At 26.2% G+C, this 26,106-nt stretch overlaps 1 protein-coding gene across 2 annotated transcripts in view; it reads right to left on the reverse strand.

Annotated features, from left to right (window-relative positions):
* The window catches only part of LOC136088842 (optineurin-like), a 53,380-nt gene that overhangs the window by 19,779 nt on the left and 7,495 nt on the right, over positions 1-26,106 (reverse strand). Inside the window, exons 1-3 of one of the 2 annotated variants that reach the window (XM_065813757.1) lie at positions 20,812-21,481; positions 5,509-5,929; positions 3,695-3,846 (exon numbers count right to left, since the gene is read on the reverse strand). In XM_065813757.1, the coding sequence (XP_065669829.1) occupies positions 3,695-3,846; positions 5,509-5,829 (473 nt within the window). In that variant the 5' untranslated portion in view covers positions 5,830-5,929; positions 20,812-21,481. Of the gene's footprint in view, positions 1-3,694; positions 3,847-5,508; positions 5,930-20,811; positions 21,482-26,106 lie in introns of those variants that run through there. The other variant, XM_065813758.1, reaches the window with a different exon arrangement.

Consider the following 26,106-nt stretch of genomic DNA (forward strand, 5'->3'; position numbering starts at 1 on the left):
ATATATATATATATATGTATATATATATATATATATATATATATATATATATATATATATATAAATATATATATATATATATATATATACATACACACACTACAACACTGTAGTATGTGGAATGTAGAGATATAAACACATATCTACATTCCACTTTTGGGACCAGGAACCAAGTTAATTTGTCCATTTCTTTTTTTACTTGTTGAGTTGTTGTTTTATCAAAGTATAATGTAAAGGACTTATAGAAAAAAAATTCAAAGACTAATTACCAATTTAACTGCAAATTACTAGATTAAGTAGTAAGTAGTACTAGTTTAAGTGCAAACGGTAATTTAGCTATTCTGACATTTTCTTCTTCACTTACAGGAGCCTATCCTTCCTTTTCTTTTAACTTGCAATGTCACAGTTTTACTTAAGGACGAATAACAAGCAATGATTGTCCTTCAGTATTTTTTAAACATTCTTCATGTTTCTTACTGGAATAAATTGTCCTATACCCATATTTGATATGCTTTAATGTTTTTTGACAAGCTCTAAAGTAGACTGAGAATATATTACCTTTCATTGCTTCACACCATTTAGAAAGTTTTATTTCATTACTATATCTGAACTATCCCATTCTATTTTACAAATAACTTTTTCTTTGCACTATGCTGAAAAATAATACCATATTGGTCATTTTATATGAAGTATAGACCATGTCACCCTTTTCTCTTAGAATTTCTTTATTTTTACATCATTTGCAGTCTATATTAAATAGATAATAACTGCAAAAAAATTTAGCTAGATATATGCATGATTTGTGAAGATATTGTCAATTGAAAAAATGTTGATTTAGTATTTTTGTGATTATCTGAAGAGACGACAAAGCAACTTTGACAAGTTATACCTTGAAAATGGTTTAAAAGATTTTCCTAAAATTTGGAACATAAATAGATTATTACTCAAGGAATCAAATTACTCATTTATTCAAGTTTTTTCAAAATTATTGACTTGTAATTTATTGACTTTAAGAGCTAAAATGTCAGCTGTCACTTGAAATCTCTGGCAAAAATATGGGTGGTATATTATTAATTTATCTTTGGTTTACTGAAAAAAATTAGATTCATGTATTGTCTCTGTATTGATCTAAGTAAGCACTCAAAAATAACATCTTTTAAGAATTTTGAAAACTTAAAGTTTGTATGTATGCTGCACCGATGTAAGCTATGCTCTGGTATTCAAGCATTAAAAAGTTGTTTAGAGCATGAGTTTATAGATAATAAGAAGAAAAAGATGTAGTACTCAAATAACTGAAGAGTACTGATTGTATGACACTACTGTTACAATCATTATCACTAGATGAGTTTAATGACTTCTTATGTGAGAGCATTGACAACCTATTCATTTACAGCAAAAACAAAAAAGGAGATTCTTGATTAACTGTTAAGAAAATATAAACCAAAATGTTTAATTAGACGAGTTTAATTTTAGGAGATTTTGCTGTAAATTATCAATTTGTTGTTCAGGATGAAGTTTAAAGTTATTACTGGATAACATAATTACAACTGTAATTTTTTTTCAAGAAAATGTATTTTTCAAACTAAAATCTTTCTGCTATCTTTCAGAAGAAGTTAATTGTGACACAGAGTTTGTTTATAACATTTAAGAAGATTTAACTAAATTTATCAAAGAAAATCTACCAGACATATAACGTGTAAACTATAAACTTTAAAATATTTGTTTAATGGGTGAACTGCAAAATTTTAAAACTTTAAAAAATTGATCAACCTTTGTCATAACAGTAGAGAATTTGATTTAAATGCTGAATAGATGAATAAATGGCTATTTTTTGCTGCCAGCCATGGTAAATCCCCAATAATGGTATTTTAAAAGAGTAATTTATTAAGAAAATCTAAAATGAGTATCTAATGGGCAGATTTTGATGTTAGTTTAATGTACTCTTTTTGTAAAGCCAAATTAACTGGCATTTTTTTTAAACTATTTTCAAAGGAGGATATTGACCAATCTTTAGCAAATTTAGAAAAAAGATATTTAGATGGTAGAACAGTTCCTGACAAAAGGATGTATCATCATTTTATTTCAATTAGTTTAAGTACAGTATGTTTAAAAAAACAAGTGTGGATACAAATACTGAACTATTTGATATTATTCCAAAAAACAAAAATAATTATGAGATTTGATTAAATGTTAAGAAAAAGGAGTATATTTCATGTTTTTAACACGAATTTTGGTGGATAGGAATTGCTGAAGTTGTAAATAAACTTGATATCAAAGTCAGATTTATGAAGTCACATGAACCAGTTGAAAACTTCTAAAAGTGCTAAACTCCGAAGTTTAGCACTTTTAGAAGTTTTCAACTTCTAAAACAACAAAATCAGGTCATACATTCAACAAGTCTGATTTAAATTTAAAGAATATAGTTTTAGTTGGTTACAACAAAATAAATAAAAATATAACCATTTAAAATAATACTGCTGTAATTTATTTTGATGTTATTAGTAACTGTTTTTAGAATATTTTTACTTTTTTCTTTAAATCCGATGGGAGGTGAGGGAGAGAGTTGTGGATAAATTGCAGCTCCCTTTTTCCCCTTTATATGCCCAAGACTAAATATGTGCTAAACTTGTTAATAAATAACACTATATTGAAGTTTTAATTAAAAAAATTGTTTTAAAAAACAATTCATTTCCATTATTACAAAAAGTAGGTTTTCAAAAATCTGAAAAGATGTTATCTTTAAGTGCTTACTATGATCAAATGTCAGAAAGACAATACATGAATCTAATTTTTTATATTAGATCTAAGATAAATAAATGATATACAATAAATATTTTTGCCAGAAGATTTCGGTGACAGCTTCCATTTTAGCTCCAAAAATCAATAATTTATATGTCAATAATATTGAAAATAAACAACAGAATAAACAAAGCATTTCTTTAGGCAATCGAGACCTAAGATAAGTTTTTTTAAATTCCGTAAGCAAAAATCTATTTGGATTCCAAATTATAGGAAAATCCTACATTACCAAGAGATATTTTGTTGTCTCTTCAGATGTTTTAACTGACGATGCCTTAACAACCTGTATGAATATTTTCAGTTGTTTTCAATTTCAAATTTTTTTTTTAAAATGATTATATATGGAATGACCCATATATATTACAATAAAAAGAACAAATACCTAAAAGTACAAATATTATGAATTAAATATTTAATCAAAAATTAGTTCAAAAATTAGTTACTTAACAACTTACACATTTGTACATTTGATAAAAAAAACTATCTAAGCTAAGAAAAACAGGCCAGGTTGTTCCATATGTGCATCACCTCCATGCATTCCTAATGAGCTAATGCCTAGCCAAGACATATTTTAAAATGTGATTAAAAATGTTAGGATATTCAAGACAAACTACGACAATTTAAGACATTTCAGCACAGGTATTTTGAAAAAATCAGAAATTCAAAGAATTTCAGGACATGTGGGAGACCTGCACACTTTATTTTGTTTACACAATTTTATTCCACCCATGCATCTCATAATCCTCCACATACAAAATAACACGTTTTAGCAATTTAAAAAAAACTAAATAAGAAAGTATTAAAACAAGATTTATCAAAGGTAAAGTAACAAGAAAACCTTAACAAAATATTAAAAAATTGGTGTGACCAAAACAACTTAACATAAAAAACAGACCTTGTCATCATTTGATTTTCTGCTTGTTGACTATTAGTATAGTTTGCACTTAATTGTGTTTTAGGTGCATTTGCTTCTTTTAATTTGTTTTGTAATACAAGATGGTCATAGACGCTCTGATTATTCCCCACTTGGAGTAAATCAGTTTTATCCTACAAAAAATGTTTTTTAGACATTAAAGCAAATCTTTCCAAAAGCTTATAGATAACAGTTTACTTGAATTATTTTTTTTTAATGAAGCAAAATTCTTTGTAAAATGTTTTTTTTTAATTCAAACTAATTCACTGCCAAGAGAAAACAATTAAATTGGAAGTTAGCAGAGTACAAAGAGTTAAAGAGAAAGGAAGCAATTGACAGAAGACTTAAAAAACTGTAAACAGTAGGAGTTATGAAAACATGAAAGCATGACAGAGTTCTAAAGGATATGTGAAGAAAGAAGATGAATAAAAGTTTTGTGAACATGAAGAGAAAAATACACTATAACTTTGCTGAATGATGAGTCGTGCAGGAATGAGTTCTGGTTGAAGGAACTAAAGACGATGGGTTGCATACCTTACCTAGAAACAGCAAAAATTATTTATCTTGAAACTCTTATTTGGATAACAGTTTCAATATTAGGGATTTATCTCGAAACCATTATAGAGGAAATCTTCTTAAAATTTGGTAATAAAAATTAACTCAAAATAGCTAAATTAAAAATTAGATTTTAGAAAAAGAAGAAAAATAATGAAGAATAATGAACGAAAAGATTGCTATAAGAAAGCCGATGTATGTAGTGAATCGCCAAAGCGATTTAAAATGCCCTTTTTTTAAATCATGTTTTAATAATGAAATATTTTTTCAAGAAAAGTACACTTTCTAAAAATGATAGCTAGTTTGAACAACCACCGTGATAAAAAGTGAAAGTGATGCAATTTTGCGATGATGGGATAATAGCAATACATTTTTGGACTTTGTCAATAAGTGAAAAACCATCTTTAGAAAAAGCAACCCAAATATGGCAACAGTATTTAATATATGGACAAATTAGAGGTTAGTAGAGTTAAAGAAAGGAATTTGGAGTAAAAAAATGTATTCACACTCACAATCACACAGAAAGTTACTAGATTCAAGATGAGATATTAGTAATTGTGTAAATTTAAGACTCAAAGAGCTTACTAATAATAGAGGGATTGGACAATAGATAGAGGAGTCAGAGTATTAACCAGATTTTTTTAAAAATTGGATGATATTTTCTATCCCAGATGATATTTTCTAGCAGACAGGAAAACAATATTAAGTTAAGTACTTATTAAGTAATTTACAGTGTATTAAAGAGAGTTTTAAAGAACACTATGACAAGAAGACTATGACAAGAATGTTGTCTGGACAAAAAACAGTAGATATGTTTAAAAAAGAAATAAATTAAGCAATGAATACTAAAGTTAATTGGATGTCTAATTGATTAAACTGTTTTTAAGAAATAACAATTGATTAACCTGTTTTTTAGAAATGACAAGAAAGTGTGAGGCCATTAGGTTCAAGAGTCGAATAGAGAAAATGTTCATTTGTGCCTTATCCTTGGGAGATGTAATAAGGTAAGACACATAGAATCAAAATGGAATGTTAGACTTAATATAACTAAACTGAAACTTAGCTTCAGATAGAACTTTTTTATAATGATTCATTGCAAAAACAAAAATAGACATTAGTTTTTAAGTGTGTCTCGTGAAAAAAATAAAATGCGAAAAAGATGAAAATAAAATGATTAGAAATAGCAGCTACATGGAAACCATACAGTAGAAAATTAACAAAATTAAAAAAGGAAAATAAACCTGCTGGAGTTGCTTGATCAATTCCTTCAATTCGTTAATTCTGTTTTTCAATTGCCAATTTTCATTTTTTAGTTCATTAAATTCTTTACCATTATATGGTTCAATGATAACAGATCTATTGGCCATTTGGCTTTCAAGATAAATTATTTGTTCATTTTTTTCTTCAAGTACTGCCAACATTTCCAAATTCTCTTTCTTTACAGCGTAGTACTGTTCTGATACTTTTAGTACTTGATTATAATTGTCACTAAGTTCTTCGTACTCCAACTTAATTTTGTTTTTCTCCATCATTAAAGCATCATAGGTCTTATCATAAATCATAATAATTCTCTAAAGAAATTGGCTGAATACTACCTTGATGCAGATTTAAAAATTGAATAGACTTAACTGTATTTGAAAGCAAATCTTTAACTTCACAAGACTATCAATAAAACATAATTAGAAAATAAACATCTTTATTATTATTATTATCATTGTTATTATTTTTATTATCATTATTATTAATATTATCATTAATATCATTTTAAATTGAAAATCTCAAGTTATTAAGAAGAAAAAATAATGCAAAGTAAAAATAAAAATTGTGAATTTTGCTTAAGAACCGTTTATATAAATATATATACAATATTATTATTTTATTTACTAAATATTTTTATTATTATTTCTTTTAAAAATAAATGTCTAGGTATTCGTTTTATGTAAATATTTATTGTTGCTATAATTATAGAACACAGGATAATGTGTTTTTAAAACACATGTGACTATGAAAACAGCCACTTATAACTGGATATTGACGCAAAAGGCAAAAAAAAAACTTAATAAAATGAAAATAGACCTTTTTGTATACTTAAATATATGCATTTTACAATTTTAAAATATTGTTTATATTTTTTTAATTAATTTAAAGTTAATTAATTTAGTAAATAATATGTAAGTACAAAATAAAAGTTTAAAAAATAAAGAATGCGTTTAAAAAATTTTCAAGGTCTTCATTTTATCTTTGCTAAGAGAAACAAACTTTTTACTTTTATTAAAACTTGCACATTTTTTATGTTTATTGTTTGATGTTTTTATATACTTTTATTCTTTCAGTAACTGTTTTTATGTATTTTTATAAAGTACATTTTTTGCAAAAAATAATTAATTTTCTGGTAAGAAAAAATTTAAATGCACCACACACTCACTGAAATGCTAAAACCAAGACAAATGCTATTTTACAACCAGGTGGTTAAATACTGAGATGTTAATTTTGTATAATTAGTTTTAGATTTGGATAAATCTGGTTTCTGATCTAATTTAAACAGGTATCTGAAAATCAGATATCTGTTTAAATTGGATCAGAAATTTTGTTCGGCACATTCAAAAACCTTTGATGAGGATAAATTGTAATGTTTTTTTTATTTTTTTCACTTGTTAATGTGTGTGTGTATATATATATATATATATATATATATATATATATATATATATATATATATATATATATATATATATATATATATATATATATATATATGTATATATATATATATATATGTATATGTATATATGTATATATATATATATATATATATATATATATATATATATATGTATATATATATATATATATATATATATATATTAATATAACATAATAATAATAACTTTTATAGGCATCTTAATATTTTAAAATAATAAATTAATGGTAAATATAGTGTCACTTATACAGAAGTATGATCAATGGAATACCAATTATTAAATATGACTAATAACAATCATGTAGTCATATAAATAAAAAGTAAACAAAACAAATAACGGGTATTAAAAAAAAGAAGCTTAAAAAAAAAGCAAAAAAAAAAGCAATGGTTATAACATTAATTGAATCGGTGAATGTTAAAAGGGCAGAAGTCCAACAATCTAAACTTTTGAGAAACTAAAAAAAAACTGCATTTCCCTCCGTAATAAATTTTTGTTAATGGTTTAATAATTTTTTTTAAAGGTAAAAAACATTATCTCATCAGAAAAAAAATTATTAAACCATTACCAAAAATATACTATGGGGGAAAATGCAGTTTTTCTTTGATTTCCGAAAATTTACATTGTTGGACTTTCAATTTTTTAAATTTACATTGTCGCCCTTTTAACATTCACCGATTCAATTATAGTAATAACAACAACATAAGAATAATAATAAGAGATAAAAATGTCAAGAAATTAAAGTAAATATTTTAGAATTTGAAAAAATGATTATATTAAAGATGAAGAAAAAATAATAAAGGTGTTTAAAATTGTTGTTCTTTGAAGTCATTCACAGATAGATTGATAGACAAGAAAAGATAAGCTAATTTTATTAACACTGAAAAAATTGAAAATTTAAGCTGATTGAAAGATTCTAATGTACCTGAACATAAAAGCTGAAAGTTTATTATTCTATCGGAATGGCATTGAGACCACAACAGATTGTTAAAGTAATAGTTTGCAATAGCTACCTAACTTGACAACAATAATTTAAATAAAAAGAACATAATGCAAAGTAAAAACTCCGATGAGTAAATAAAGATTAACTAAAACTAATAAAAGTATACTGTTTGGTCAAGTTTTTTACAAAGATCACCAATATGTTGTTGCAATTTGTTGCATACTGTTAGCTCAAGACTTTCAGCATTTGTAGTTGTGGACTTGATTGTTAATAATGCAATAAAAAGGTTTCTGTAGACTTTCTATACATGGCTGGTAATTCAATGTTCTTTTTTATATAATAAAATCTTTTTGTAGAATTAAGATTTTGGTTGTAAGATTATTGGCAATTGCTTCAATAAATTTAACATCATTAACACCAAAAAGATGCCAACATCCCTGCAAAATTTATTTTAGCTCAGGATGCTACTACTGCAGAGTTCTTAAGGCTGAAATATAAATTGATGATAACTCTATTCCAAAATTTATCAACTCAAAGCCTAAAATTAGGAATCAGTTTATAATTAATTTTACTAAAAAAAGCTTCTCAACCATAAATTCTATTATAATATCAGCGCTCAACAGTGTTGAATCTTCTCTACTAAGATTCTCTGCAGTTAGTTATACAAGTTTCATTGCCTCTAGTAAATTATTAAAGACATTGAAGTTTAACTTATTGCCTAAATTTAAATCTGCTTTAAGTTCTAATAAATTCTTTTGAGTTGCCTTAACTATTTTTGCTCAAGAATTATCTAACTTATGTTCCAGCAAGTCTTTACATTAAGATAAAAATCAATTCCTTGTCCAAAAGCTTTAACTTTTATTGAAAAATATGAATTAGGGTATGATGAACTTTATCAACATCCCTGAGTTCTTTAGTAAATTAGTTTAAACCATTTTGAGCCGGAGAATATTTTTAAAAAGTTTTTTTGCACTGTGAAGTTGCTAAAAGCTTTGTGTCTTTTCTCACTTTTTCTTTTATTTCAATGAGGATGATCTTGTTGCTTAAAACAAATTCTGTGACAAATCTTTTTAAGTTAGTCATAGAGTTTTCATAGCATATCATTATTTTATTACAACACCAGCTTTTTAACTCATTTTAAACTCATTGGATTTTTCCATTTTGTTGCATGAATCCAGATTAAAAATTGTTAACAATGTAAAGATAAATTAATAACATTAAGAAAATGAATTAAAATATATCAAAATATATAAGAATTAAAATATATCAAAATTGATTTTTGATTAATAAGGAATAATATAGATCGAGTTAAGGATTTGAAAAATTTAATAAATAACAATAGTAATAATTTAAAAAATGCAAAAATATGCATCAAAGGACTAGACCGAGCCTGTCAAACCCAAGTGAAATAAAGCTAAAATTAGGAAGAGAGATTAAAAATTAAAAAGATATTTCAAACTGAGGTTTATGCAGCGTTTTTGCATTACATTATTTAAATCATGTTTAATCACAAACACTTAAAAAAGTTTCTATTTTAAATTTTTTGTTGAAAAAAAAAAAATTCGGTTTGTTTAGAAGCTAATGAAACATTGTTTGAAGAGACTGCCTTTTTATATCTTTCGAATTTCCACTCTAATTCTTTTAAGCTTTTTTTTTCTTTTGATAGTTTCACTTTTAACTCAGTTTCTCTTTTGATGTACTTTGCTTTGAACTCAACATTTTGTTATTATGTTCCTAATTGAATAAAACCATAAAGTATTCACAAATATTAAATAATAGTTCTAACATTAAGAAAAAAATAGTTAAGAATATTTATTTACATAAAAAATTATATATTTATATATATATATATATATATATATATATATATATATATATATATACATATATATATATATATATATATATATATATATATATATATATATATATATATATATAATATATATATATATATATATATATATATATATATATATATATATATATATCAACAAAAAGGTATGCAAATCTTAAGCTACTTAAACAGTTGACAAGGTGTTCTTTTGGGAAGTGGCAGATAGATCCAATATTTTTGGGAGTTGGCAGTATGCAAACAATTTCCTTATGAAACTGTCCTCAGTTGGAGGGTAAGTGTAATGCTTAAGTGTTAAAAGTATTAAGTATAACAATCTTTGGTGTAGTGAATGTTTGAAAATTTTTCTAATCTCAATGGATGACATTATAATAATATGGCCTATGAATAATGTATAAAATAATATGGCCAATGAATTGTTAGAAAAAAAAAAAAAAAATGGAGAAGTTTATGCTTAAGTCTTTGTACTTTGTTGACAGCCTTACAGACTTATTATTGTTATTAGGGAGATTACCAACTGTATTTTTGGTGATACGCTTCCATCATTAAAAAAATGGCTGATGCTATGCCTTGCTTTAAAAAAGGATAGTCTAACCAATATATATAACCAATATAAGCTAGCATCCAATAATTATAATCCTTGATCTATCAAAATTTTTTAAATTATTTTTATACCAGCAAATTTTTCTATTTTTTGAGCCTCAATTAGATGCCTGATTGTGTGTAATTTGAAAATAAACACTTTGAATTCACTTTACAAAGCAGTGCCTCAAAAAAGCAGGCAAATTAGTAAAAATTGTTACGTGAATTCAGTAAAGGGCATTGTTAAAACTTCCTTAAACACACCGCTTCAGCGTTCAAACGTCACTTCATCTGCACCATCCACCAGTTCCAACCAGCATTCAGTAAACTTCTCATATTGAAGATTACCACAACGTTCACAAAAAAGAAACAAACACTCTTTGCGGGATGGATCGCAAACAAAATTTTGATGTGTAGGTTAACCAAATATAGTGGTGTGTGAGTTGATTATAAACTGAAAATTCACATGTATAGCACACACGCATACATTTTCTGGAATTTTTCTTTGGAACTTAACATAAAATGGTCTGCTGGAAGCGAATTATGAAATTTTCACAGACACACCAGCTTTGTCATTCTTGAATATTCCAAATGATTCCTTCAGTGTGAATAGCAAATGACGAGTTTGTCTTTTCTCCCGAGTGACTTTACTGATAGTAACATCATTAATGCCAGGTGCCTGTTGGAAAAAATCGTTGCGTTCATAAAAATTATGAGTTATTGGAGTGAGGCAATTCTTCTGTTCTATAAGTGTACTACTTGGTCCATCATTATTAACTACTCACAAACCAATCCTTTTTTCCCACTTCTACAAACACAACCTACCGACAGTCTTCATCCGTTGGTAAACTCTTCATAACTTAGTTTACTGCCTTACCAGAAGACTGCGGTGTAAAAAAATATTTGTCGATCTTTTGTCGATCGGTGGATGAATTTTATGCCTCTCTCTTCCTTTTTTTTTTGCTTCTCTGTCCCTTTTACGTCGTTTTTCAAATTGATCATGTTGTGTCATGTTTTTTCTCAAGAAGCATTTCTTGGTTCATTTCTTTTACTTTGTGATCTGGAAGAGAGTCACAAAATTTTTTAAATCTAGATCCCATATCTAAAATAAAATAGTATTAAAATATAAATTATGACAAGCTTAAATGGTTAATCTAAATTAATTTCCTCAATTGTTAACTTTTGTTAACAGTTGTTTTTATTGTTTGATACGTTGAATTTAAAAACATAAAAAATACAGATATTTGTTTATATAGGATAATGCAAATAGTGTATTGGATGTTGGAACTAAGGTATGCCCTAAGTTAGAAATACTTCACTATGTCATCTTCAGACATTTTATGTTGCATTCAGACATTAAGACAAAGACTTAAGTTCGCTTTGATACACTATTTACGAAACTATCTAAAATTATCTCTGGTGTAACTTTACGCTTACTTATTGTCTGGTATGCTGGTCAAACAGCTCAGATCCTTTGGGGTGGAATATTTTCCAAAACATTTAATATCAGTAATTGAGTGCGACAAGGAGATGTACTGTCACCTCTTCTATTTAATATATATATTAACGATCTTAGTGTTTTACTCAATAAAACTACCGTAGGCTGTTGCTTGGGTCCTTCTCATGTTAACCATCTTCTTTATGCTGATGATATTGTCCTATGTGCACCCTCAGCCAAAGGTCTCCAGATCTTACTTGATTTATGCTCTAGTTATGCTGTGAAACATGACATATAACAATATTAAGTCTCAAATAATGTTTTTTGAAATTTATAAACCTCTTATAAATAGCCCTAGTTTCACATTATCTGGCATGGTTCTCACATACACTAGTCATTATAAATATCTGGGTCACTTGATCTCAAACGATATGCAGGATGACAAAGATATTTTGAAACACGTGCGTTCTATCTATGCTAAAGCTGACCTCATCCGTAGAAAGTTCAGCTCTGCACAGATACAAACAAAGATCATGTTATTAAATGCCTTTTGCAGCCCAATTTATGGATGTCAGCTGTGGTATCTTTAGAGAAAACACTCATTTCGTTGCCTATGTGTTGCAGATAATAATGCACTTCGCTTGATATTAAACAAGCCACCATGGAACAGTGCAAGTGAATTATTTGTGAAACATGGTGCCCATTCGCTTAATGTTGTAATTCGCAAGCAACAGTTCTCCTCACTGTTACTGCTGCAGAATAGTGAGAACCTCGTCATAAAAGCTTTTGTTAACTCTGACAGGTTCTTGCTGTCTCCACTGATGTTTAAATGGAGAGCTGAGTTATATTTATAACACTTTAGTTTCTTATCTTTATTTTATTTATTTATTATTACTATTTTTTTCTTGGGTTTTGTTTATATTCAAGTGCGATAGTCTTTGTTTTGTTATAATCCACTTTATTTTACCCATTGTATATTTATTATATTGGGCCTTGAGCCTGTCAATAAATTTTTATTGATTGATTGATTGAAAGACGTTCAAACATTGCATGTTATGTACAGAAATTTCATGTTGCGTACAGAAATGTTGCGTGCAAACAAATTTAAAAATCATGTTATTTAACGACATAAACATTGAATGATAAGTTAAAGTTATAATCATAAATATATTATGATCATATAAATTAAAAATTGCTAATGTCACCAAAAATTAACAGGATAACAATAAGTTATTAATAATGGCATTGCGTTCAGACAAAAAATATTTAAAACATAAATTGCTACAAAACATCAGATAAGAGTGATTACCACCTGGTGATGAAGAAAAAATGAAGAGTAAGACTAAACTTTTTCGAATCTTTCTATTCTTCTCCGATCCTTAAGTTCTAACTCTTTATCTCACTATGCAGTCAAATTTCTTTCAGATCTCTGGTCTTCATAAAAGGCTACACTTTCTTTTTTTCCTTCTGTTCTTCACTGATCTTTCATTATCATGCCAATTAGTTGAGTGACAGATATATAAATTGAGGTATTACACTCCATAAGGAAACCTACTTATTTTTTATTCCCATTCACAATGTTAAAAATCCAAACTAATTTATTCAACTCTTTTATTTTGATGTATTTCTTAATGAGTCTAAGGATCTTTTTACTGAAAAATTATTACATAGCTGAAGTTACTTAAAAAGCAAATTTGAAAAGAACATAGTATAAATAATTTGTGTAAAATTTAACAGACCTTCCACTTACAATATTGCACTTAAACCCAGCTTTTATCTAGATGTCAGTAACCGCTGAATTTACACAACATTTGAATATTATCTCACATGCTCTGTCAAACTAGAATTCTGCTTCCTTTTTTATTAGACATTCAATAATTTCTTTGCTGAATTAAAACCTGATGCTTCTATAATAAGAAAAGAAAACCTAAGATATATATTTCTATTGATTGACTGAAGGGTAAATAAATAAAGTACATAAAACTTAAAGATTTACTTTGAAGATTTCAAAAAATAAAAATATTGAAGAATATTTTTGATATTGGGTAGCTGGTTGACATAAATCTTATTTATAGGTTATTTTAGCAGATATAGAGATCATCTTGAATTGCTTTGAACAGTGTACTTTTTCTTTTCTTTGAAGCTTTTTTGCTGTATCTTTTTTCTGTACAACCCATCTTTTTAAATATATTTATTCATTGATGAAATTAAAAGTATTTAAGTTATTTCAAATCACATTTATACGTAGTATATTATGCAGATAAAAATATAAGAAATTATAAACAAAAGTGATTACTAAAATAGAAATAATTCATAAAAACATTGTAATATATAAAAATGTTGTTACCAAATTAAAGTAAAAGATGAAAGTAATCACATTGGATAATCTTTGGATGAAAGTAATCACATTGGATAATCAGAGCTCTTTAATAAGTTTGAGGTTAAAATTATAGTAAATCATCCTACAACATTGTGGGGCCCGAGCTCTTTTTGCTAAGAGATAAGACTTGTGATTTATTGTAACTATTCTTTGCATTTGATAATTGAATTCCATTCTGTTGGTCTCATGTCCAGCACTAATGTGTTAGCTCTTAATACAAGTAGTGATTGTGGTTAGCTTTCTATTCACCTGATTCACTAATGACCAGTAGTCATTAATGATCTCAAATTCCACTAGACCAACAATTTTATTCTTTGATAACAAACCATTCCTATATATTTGTTTAATTACCTCCTGTTTGATTTCTTTAATTTTTAAATTACTGAATTCACAAAAGAGATTGTGTACACAAAGCTTATTCTATATGTGTTCTAAAAACATATAAGCACACAATCAAGGCACACCACTTCAAATACAAACACATTAGCATTGCCACATTTGCAAGTTTTAGTGTTGTAAAATTAAAAACTTTTTTAACGCTGAACAAGTACCTATACTCTCAAGATCTATACTTTGCATTCCCACAATACAAGTCTTTAATCTATGATCTCTTTTCAGAACTACCTCTCTTGTGTTTATCTGGCAAGATAGCTTTGTCGGTCACACAATATTAGTAGTTTACTAAATGCTTATATCTTTTTCTCAAAAAAAAAAAATAATCCTAATGCTCTATTTATAGAAAATAAAAAAATTTCTTCTTGAATTCAAAATTATTTATAATATTTTTTAAATTATTAATAATATTAATTAATAAGTATTTTCAGTATTACTTTTTTCAAAAAACTTATACTTAAAAATCCTATTTGTTTTATCCTCTTTTGTGAAATAGAACTAATTAGATTATTATCAATCAATCAATCAATCAATATATTCTGAATTACATAATTTTACAATTCAAGGATGTTTACAAATAGTATAATTACTAATGAAGTGTAAACACCTAATAATAATGATGTTAATAATAAATAATAAAAACTCTAAAAATCATGTTGACAATAATAATAACATTAATAATAACTATAATAATAAAAATGGTATTAATAACAATAAAAATAATGGTATTAATAAAAATAATGATATTAATAAAAATAATGGTATTATTAAAAAATAATGCTGTTAATAAAAATAAAGGTAATAATAAAAGTGACAATGATAATAATAACAATGGTATATTTAAATATATCTATACTTATGCATGCAAACTTACATACATACATATATACATACATACATACATACATACATTCATACATACATACATACATACATACATACATACATACATACATACATACATACATACATACATACATACATACATACATACATACATACATACATACATATATACATACATATGTCACACATACGCTTATATATACACACATATACATACATCCATGCACATACACACATGCAAACATATATATATATATATATATAATATATATATATATATATATATATATATATATATATATATATATATATATATATATATATATATACAGACACAAGCGCATATACATACGCACCTACATACATGTACATACACATACACACAAATACCTATACACACATATTAACACATATTAACACACATACATACATACACATATACACACATATATTCACATACGCATACATATACCCACACATGCATACGCACATACACATTCAATCATTGTACAAGGATGGCAAAAAGCAGTAGATAAATGAAAAGATTCTTAAAAAAAAAAGTATAAAATAAAAAAAATATATGCGATTATATATTAGAGTATTTTTAAAATATTATATTAACAGTGATATATTGCTTTTATTGATGTTATTATTCTAGTAGCTATCGAAATAGTTTTTTTTTAGTTTATTGAGAAAAATATATTGAGAACTTTAGTTTTCAGTTTTAAAAGAATGAGGGAGATTGTTCCAAGCATTGGTGCACTGATGTTTAATCGATTCGCTGCCAAAATTTATTGTCCTAGAATGTTCTACAAAGATATTCTTGCATGAAGAAGATCTTAGGAAGTGTGAATGCTTGTTACGTATTTGAGGGAAAAAGTTTTTAAAGGATATTGCAAGTTTATCATAAATATAATCCCATACAAATAAACAATTTAAAAGATTGTCATTCAGCTTGAGAGTTTTTGATAATTTATACAGCAAAGAAAAATTGTCAAATAGGTAATTTTGAAAGTAAATAATTGTAAGGGCTTTGTTTTGAAGTGAGACTAGTTGGTTGTAGGGACATTTTTATGGTATGCATCTGACATGCACACCTAAGGTGCGATCCAAATATGGCATGATAAATACTCATAAGTGTTTCAAAATTTACAAAATGTCTGGTCTTGGCTAAAATTCTAACTGATCGACCTAGCTTAGTCAGTACCTAGCTTGGTAATACTTAAAAAAAAGACTCTCATCCAGCCAAACTCCAAGGTACTTCACAGTTTTCAACGAAGTTAATATTTTTCCATTTATGTTGAAAGCGCCTTGTTCCTTGTTTTTTTGGTTTTAAAGAAAGTTTTTATAGCGTTTAGTGAAATTTTATTTGTTCTAAGCTAATTAATAACAGAAAAATGGCTTCATTAGTTTTTAACTGCATTTTTTCAAGTGAATCTCCAACAATTAACAGGTTAGTATCATCAGCAAAATGGTATGTAAAAATAGGCAGGCGTTTAGTTCGTTGATGTTTACAAGGAAAAGCAGAGGCCCCAATATTGACTCTAAAGTGACTCCCAAAATTATAGTTTTGGTTAATGAAGATATTTTCTTAACTGTAACGTATTGAAGTTTATTATTTAAGTAAGATTCAAACCATTTAAGTGGAATTCTACGTCAGGCCTTGTTACGAGATTTCGCTGCGTAGCGAAAAAGAGTATCTCAAACTCAGCAAATATATTTTGCGTCGTTAGAAGTTACATTGCGTCACTAGCGTCTTTTCAAGTACTTAAATTGTAATTAAAGTTATTTTATTAACGCGTTAAAAATCATATAAACAGTTAGTTTTTTTCTCACTAGAACAAAAGTTACAAATAAAATCATTTTTATTATTTTTTTCAAATATGAACTAAATTTTATTTTGAAAAAAATATTCTTTTCAGGAAACGTAAAATAATGTATGTTTATTTTCTTATAATTTTACAGTTGGTTTTTGATTATTTTATTAACTGTTAATAAATTGTTTCTTATTTAATTTGTGAACTCTTTTTAATAATGTTTTTAAACAATAAAGAGTTTTTTTTTTGTTATTTATCAGTTACCGAAAACATATTCGTGATCATAATTTATTATCATAAATTAAACTAACGTCAAACTTTACGGCTATTGAATTAACAATAAACAAAATATCTTATTAATAAAATATTTACATTAAAATAAATCGTGCATTTTTTAAACTATTATGACAAAAAATAATTTTTACATTTAAAAGGAAATTATATATTTAATTCCTTAAGATAAAACTTAAAACACTTTATTTTTTTTAACTAATTTTTATCAACAATAAAAAAAATTATTAAACAAACTGTTTCCTTAACAAAAAATCTAATAGTTTACAATTGCGGTTAAATGCATTATTTCTTCAGAATAAACGTCACATAAACGATATCAAAAGTTAATTAAAAATATTCTAAAAGAATAAGTTTTTGCGTAACGCAAAACTGCTGAAGGCCAGTTTTGCGTAACGCAAAACTGCCTTTACGCAAGCAAAATGCGAGCTGCGTAAGGCTTCTTAACAAGGCCACCATAGTATTGTACACCATAGTATTGTAATTTACGTACACGTAAGTATTGTAACTTGGCAAGAAAAACATCCTGATTTACTGTATCGAATGCTTTTTTGCAGGTCGAGAAAAACACCACGAACAAACTAGATTTTATCAAGGGCATTTCAGAAAGTTTCTGTAAAATCAATTATTGCGTGTGTAATAGTATAGTAATGTCTAAATCCGTATTGTAATTTATGAAAACAGTTAAAGGTGTCAAAAAAGTTGTACAGTCTTTTGTGCATAGTTTTCTCAAAAAAAAAAATTCCTTTTTTAAATGAGTAGTTAACTATTTTAGAGATTGGTTTAGATATAATTTTTGATGATAATTTAAGAATTGAATTCGGAAGACTGTTAGAGCCTCTATTTTTCCTATCATTCATCTTGGAAATAATTGTTTCAATTTTTTTCAAGTTTTGTTACAGGTGAAAGAAAAAATGAGTTAAAGTTTGGGATTTTACGATATTCGTTAAACTTATTAAATTTTCAAAAGGTTCAATTTTTTCAGAAATATTAATTGATATATTTAAAAAATAATCATTCAATGAATTAGCAATAGTTTTATTATCGGTAATTAAGGTGTTATTGATCATAAGTTTGATAGACTGCTTTTGTGTGAAACTGTTGTTAATATTAATTATTTCTCTAATTTTTTTCCATGTATTTTTCATATTATGTAAATTGTTTTGGAGTGAAAGTTCAATAAAGGTTTTTTCACTTATTTTTAATAAATTACTGACTTTATTTCTGTATGCTTTAAATAAATTAAATGTTCTTTCTTTTATTATAGTTGACAAATGATTGAGAAATTTTGTGTACAGTTTATCTTTTATTTTAATTGAATTCAAAATGCCTTGAGTTGTCCATGGTTTACTTTTAGATTTAATTTGTCTTTTTGTGAGAGGTTTCAATGGCGCATGTATATTAAGAATATTTCAAAACTTTGCATGAATAATTTAACAGATTAATTAGGGTCATCTTCTTCTTTTATTAATTAGGACCAAGGAATACTCTTAACATCATCTCATCATTGTTAAACCTTTGATAACACCTTCTGCACATCTTTCCTGTTATATATATGGAGTGAAAACTTGGGATTTGTACAAATTCATGAAAATGTTATTGATAACTTTTTTGACTCTTGTTGGCAATGAAATGTAAGGAAAAAAAGTATTTGAGCACATATTATTAATGAAAAATGATATTTCAGACGAGTTTTCATAATTAAGAAAATTGATGTTGAAATCACTCATTTTTATTTTCTTTTGTTTTTCAATAACTATTTTGGTTTTTAATTTAATAAATTATTAAGAAAATTTCAATTAAAATCATGAATTGACATGCAAGGTTGACAGTAAATACAACCAACGATTGTATTTTTGCCTTTAGGATCTATTATTTCTATGATAATTGATTCAAGTTCATCTCTCTTTTTATATATAGAAGTAGAATTAATGTAAAGAAGGTCACCGCCACAACTGGACTCAGTTGGTGTATGTTCTATCACATAATTTTTAATTTCTACGTTACTTATAAGTGATACATATTGTTTCAGTCTTGTCTCAGACACAGCCAAAACACAGGGAGGAAATTTTAAGGAACTAAGTAAAGATTTTAACTCATCTATATGAAAAGAAAGTGAGGAAATATTTAACTGTCAGAAATTTAATGGGTTTAGGTTTAGATCTAAGGCATTAAAATCATCAACATTGTAGTACTTACAATCTAAGACACAATTGTTTACTTTGTTTAGATATTTAAACAAATAATCGAGATCACAGGAATTAGTTGGAATATTTAAATTAAGTGTTTTAATTGAACTAGGCTGAGGATCACAAACAATGCAGAACCAGGTTTGTGAATCAGAAATTAAATCAGAATGTTTGCTACTAATGTTATTGCACTTGATATGTACCCAGCAATTGCATTTGTCACATTAAACAGATTTGTAATTTTTAGCAATATTTTTGTTGCATACAATGCAAGGAAAACTTTCCACAATAGAGTTTATTGAATGAGTAAAGTGTTAAAGTTAATATATTGTTATATATATGATTTAATGTAACTATATAAAAGAATCAAATGTTAAACTAATATAAAGTATTTAAAATAAATTAAAAAAATATTAGGCTAAACAATTAAGATTATAAGATAAAGTCAACAAAATATAAGTAAATAAATATTGCTACTAAATTAATGTAATTTCAATTAATCAATTTAAATAAATGTTTGAATAAGAAAAAAATTAAAGCTAATGTAATACTAGGTATAATAACAAATAGTTAAATAACACATAACAACATTTAACTAACATAGATTATATTTATATATATACATATAACAACGATTAAATAATATAGTAGTTAATAATATAATAGTAGATTATCTGTCAATGAATAAACAATAAATTATAATATTGTATAATTATAAAGACAGAATGATAAAATAATATTTAAACTAAGGTAATATAAATCAATATTAAATAATATTTATAATGATATTTTTTAAATAAATTTATACAGTAACAAATAAATTTATATAGTAATAATAAAAAAATAAATAACAATTAATATGTTGTAATAATTATGAAAATATTTAATAATAAATATTTAATAATAATAACAAAAAATATATATTAGTAATCCTTGCAGTCGACATATATATTGCAAAATTTCAATAGCGCGAATTGTTACCATCGTGGATAGGGGAAAACAAATGATTAGTTAAGATTAGAGAATTCGTACGAAAAATACTTTATTGTACGAATTTTAGGCATTAAAAATTAGATTTTCATGCCTCAGAAAGGTATATAAACAAACTTACAATTCTTGGAATCAACTAATGTCCATACAAGTTTCTTGCAAATACTTGGAAAGATAACCCAACTGAACGGCCATGAGTTCAATTCCATGATGTTTATCATTATTAAATAAAAAGTTTTTTTTCCTTTTGAGGCTATGGATAATTACGAAGTGTCAGATGCTTATAAATATTTTGTCTCTGGCTTGATGTTGGAAGTTTTTCACATAACATTAAGCTCTGGTTTTGTTGTTTTGAAAACACCAATCTATGTTGGTTAAAAGTTCGTTGGTGTAAAAATTCATTTACTGTACACAATCATTTAGCAAAAACTTGGTTTAAAAACGACCTACGCAAAGTATTAACTTTCATTCATTTTTTGCAATGAAAATTGCAAAAATGTATCTTTCTCTCGCATTCTAAGCAATAAGAAGAAGCAATTACTAGTTTTTTTTCTTTTGTTTCCTTTTTATTTTTTTTGTATTCTCATATTATTTCATTGTACTTTATGGTTTTTATACCTGTATAAATCCGTTTCCTTTTTGCAATATTATCTGCTATTAACGTTTTGCAATATATTATAGCAAAAGTATACTTAAAAACGTAATTTTAGTGAAACACGTCTAGTTTTAGTACATAGGAATTGTTAACTTCTGAAACAATCAAGAAGTTCATTGATTAAAGCACTATTTTTTATCTGGTAAATAATATTTCAACACAGTTTAAAGTGACACTAAAACAAAGTTTGTTTTATTATTTTTATTATTTATTACCCGGCACATCTCTAATATATATATATACATATATATGTATATATATATATATATACATATATATATATATATATATATATATATAAATATATATATATTTATATATTTATATACATACATATATATATATATATACATATATATATATATATATATATATATATATATATATATATATATATATATATATATATATATATATATATATATATATATATATATGTATATATATATATATATATATATATACATACATATATATATATATATATATATATATATATTTATATATATATATATATGTATGTATATATATATATATATATATATATATATATATATATATATATGTATATGTATATAAATATATATCTTTATATATATAAATATATATATATATAAATATAAATATATATATATATATATATTTATATATATATGTATATATATATACATACATATATATATATATATATATATATATATATATATATATATGTATTTATATATATATATGTATGTATATATATATATATATATATATATATATATATATATATATATATATATATATATATATATATATATATATATATATATATATATATATATATGTATATGTATATAAATATATATCTTTATATATATAAAATATATATATATAAATATAAATATATATATATATATATATTTATATATAATGTATATATATATATATATGTATATATATATGTATATATATATATATATATATATATATTTATATATATATATTTATATATATGTATATATATATATATATATATATATATATATATATATATATATATATATATATATTTATATATATATATATATATATATATATATATATATATATATATATATATATATATATATATATATTTAAATAAAATATATGAATAAATATATTATCTTTCATTGTGGTTCACCTAAAAATAAAAACAAAAACCCTTTATTTTTATATTTTGGATTAGGGTTACCAGATGTTCAGCTAGATTTACCAGCAAATGATAAATTTATGTAATAATGTTGTTTTTTAATGTAATCTTTACAAAAAATGTTATTACATCATATGGGACTATTTGTTTCTTATGCCCATGGCACAAATGAGAGGTATATCAGTAAAGAACCTGTATGTATGATTTTGAAACAGCTGTCATGAGCTTTGTTATTAGTCACCTCATGAAATTTACTTTTTTTTTTTTTTACATATAATTGCAAACTTATTTTAAATTTTATTTTTCATTTTTATTTTATTTGTATTATTGTTAATAAAGAAAATTATTAAAAATTTTAGTTGAACTTTGTTTTCATAGCTGAACCAACTTGAGTTTCTCTAACTGCTATTTCAAACATTGAGATTTTTTGCAAACAACTTCTTCTTTGTAATATAAATCTCTGCACCACTTTCAATATTAAAGCAAGTTTCACTTTCTAAAGCTGCGTAGGGCGAGTTTTAGTGGAATTAACAATAAACATTTTCATTTCTAATTACAATACTTGCATCCATATTTTTTAATTCTTTTTTGTTAAACAAAAAACAAAATTTAATAACCAATAAAAAATTAAGTATTATTATAAATAAAAATGAAAACCAATATGAATAACAACAATAAAATAATAAGTATCATATTACAAAGTCATCAAATATTTGTAGTAACTTAAAACTTTTACGTTTGAAATTCATGGTTCGTCTCGATTACGTCATTGCAATTTGTTTGAAGTTACGCCAGGTTATTTCCCGCATTTCTGAGAAAAACATGCGGGAAATAACCTAATGTAACAGACTTGGAACGAATTCCGACGAGGTTTTCTAAATTTAAGGAGACAGTGGAAAATTATCGAGGGTGGAATGTAAGAAACGAACTTGAGTCAAGTCGACTTGAACTTTACATTGTAACCAATAGCGCAGAGTACTTGAGGTAAAAACCATACTCTGCCGCTATCGGTTACAATGTAAGTTGCAGTCGAACTTGACTCAAGTTCGCTTCTTGCATACCATCCTTAATTTCAAAAGAAAAAGTTTTTCTTATTTAGAGATAAAGACCTTTACTTATTATAACTTATGATGCTTTTAAAAAAAAAAATTTTAATGCGTGCGTTATAGACAATGCTGACAAAATTATGCTTGATTGTTTTTATGCGAGCTGTTTGTTTGTTGCTTTTTTATTTTATTTTAAATACAATTCCCCTAAGTTACCAGCCCATATATACATGTGCATACATACTAACATCATGTAATATTTTTCAACCGTTTATATTAATGCAGCCGTTAGAGTTCTGGCTTAAAACCAACAGGTTTGAGGTTTAATACCAGCTTAAGCCTAATAAACAACATTGGTAAGGAAGGATATGTGAACTTCCTGGATAAATGCTTGGTGCTCATAGAGTACCGCAGAGGAGCACCTTAATAATTAAAGATAAAAAATAAAGATTGATAAAAACATTTTTCATACCATTCTAATTCCTTTTTCATACCGTTTTAATTCCTACCACCTTCTCATATTTAGCGATCAGTGGTATTTTATTTTGCTGAAATAATTTATAGTAATTATTCAAGGGTAGGGCAAAAGTCCCGCTACCATTTTAATTGCCAATAACTTTGTTCAAAGAAAAGATAAGTAAGTTTGGTTTTCATAAAAAGTTTATTTAGTCTTCACATTTTTTTTCGTTATGATTAGAAATTTATATCGGTTAAATGGTAACCGTTATTTGCTATGCAACTCTCGGCTCTTTTTAAGGCATTTTTTATGACATCCAGTAACATTTCAGGGTAAATTTCTTCAATTTCATGACAAATATTGTCTTTAAGGTGTTGAATCGTTTAGGGCTTATTTGCATAAACTTTTGATTCTAAAAAATCCCATAAGAAAAAGTTTGGTGCTGTTAAATCCGGAGATCTAGCTGGCCATGCTAAATCGCCATTTTGCGAAATTAGTCTTCGTTGAAAAACGTCATTCAGTAATTGAATTGTTGAACGGGCTGTGTGTGCTGTGGTCCCATCTTGCTGAAACCACATGTCCTCTAGTCCTTGCTCTTCCATTTCAGGCACAAGAAAATTTCGAGTCATGCCTTGTACCGTTCAGCAGTAACAGTCACTTGAACACCTTGTTCATTTTCAAAAAAATAGGGACCAATAATGTTTCCAGCATGAATGTTACACCATACAGTTATTTTTTGTGGATGCAATGATGTATCATGAATTAATTGAGGGTTCGTTGTTCCCCAAAACCGACTGTTCTGTTTATTGACATTGTCATTGAGAAGAAAATGGGCTTCATCGCTCATTATCAATTTAGACAAAAAATCTTCAATTTCACAAGACAGCCTTAGGATTGTATTACTGTACTAAACTCGTTGATCAAGATCTCTCGCTAGCAATTTTTGAAATAATTGAATTTTGTACGGGAACATTTTCAAATCAGTTTTCAAAATTCGCCTTAAACTACGTACAGAAATGTGTAACTGGGAACCACATCTCCAAATTAATGTTTCTGGAGACTCTGCAACACTATCGCGCACCAGAGCCACATTTTCAGCGTTACAAGACGTCTGTTGTCTTCCAGAACAAGGTCTGTCTGCTGTCGTACCGTATTGTCGAAAATTGGCATGTAATCAATAAATTGTGGTTTGTGGGGTCATTTCCGCTGACAGGCAATAATGGAACGATCACTTTCGATAAATATTGTCACTATTTCTGCTCGTTATTGTGGCGTATATTTATTCATTATAAAACTAGAGCGTCTATACAACACAATACTTAAAACGAAACTGATCTAAACGTCACATAACCAAGATGGCGCGCAATCAAAATGGTAGCGGGACTTTTGCCCTACCCTGTATATGTCAATCTAAGGTGTGATTTAGTTTTTAAGCGCAATTGTATTGTTTGTTATTATAAGTCATCTTTTTTTTTTCTTAATATTTTTCTTGTTTATCACTTATCACAGGACAATTCAAATGTATAAAATAATTTTCAACAAACAGGGTCGCGGGATTTTATTTGATAACACTTTAAAGTTCAAAATTTTTGAATAATGCTAAAATATTGTTAAATGAATATGCAATTATTGTAATGTTTTGCAAAGGATTCTCATTTTAAATAAGCATAAACACATCCAAGTTTGAGGCTCGAAGTCTTAAAGTTATATTAATCCCAAAAATATTCTGCCGCAATCCGAAAACAGACATAACTTTTTCAAACAAAAGCAATCTATCATGAAATAATTCTGACATTAGATACTAAGATCAAAAACTAATACTGTATGCAATTAGCCCCAGTCTCGGCGTAAGTTGCCTGCAGGCAGTGGGGGATCAAGGGGAGGGGGGCTAGGGGGCTATAGCCCCGGGCCCCACAATTTTAGCTGCATTGTATATTTTTTCCAGTCTTTGACAACGAAGGAGCGCAACTACTTCTACAAAAAAAAGTTACTAGATTGGTAGCAGCGCCTTATAGTAATAATTGAATGTAACATTTGTACAAATTGCTACAAAAACAATTTCCTTTGGAAAATTATTAATG

The sequence above is a fragment of the Hydra vulgaris genome, chromosome 12, assembly GCF_038396675.1.
Source record: "Hydra vulgaris chromosome 12, alternate assembly HydraT2T_AEP".
NCBI lineage: Eukaryota > Metazoa > Cnidaria > Hydrozoa > Anthoathecata > Hydridae > Hydra > Hydra vulgaris.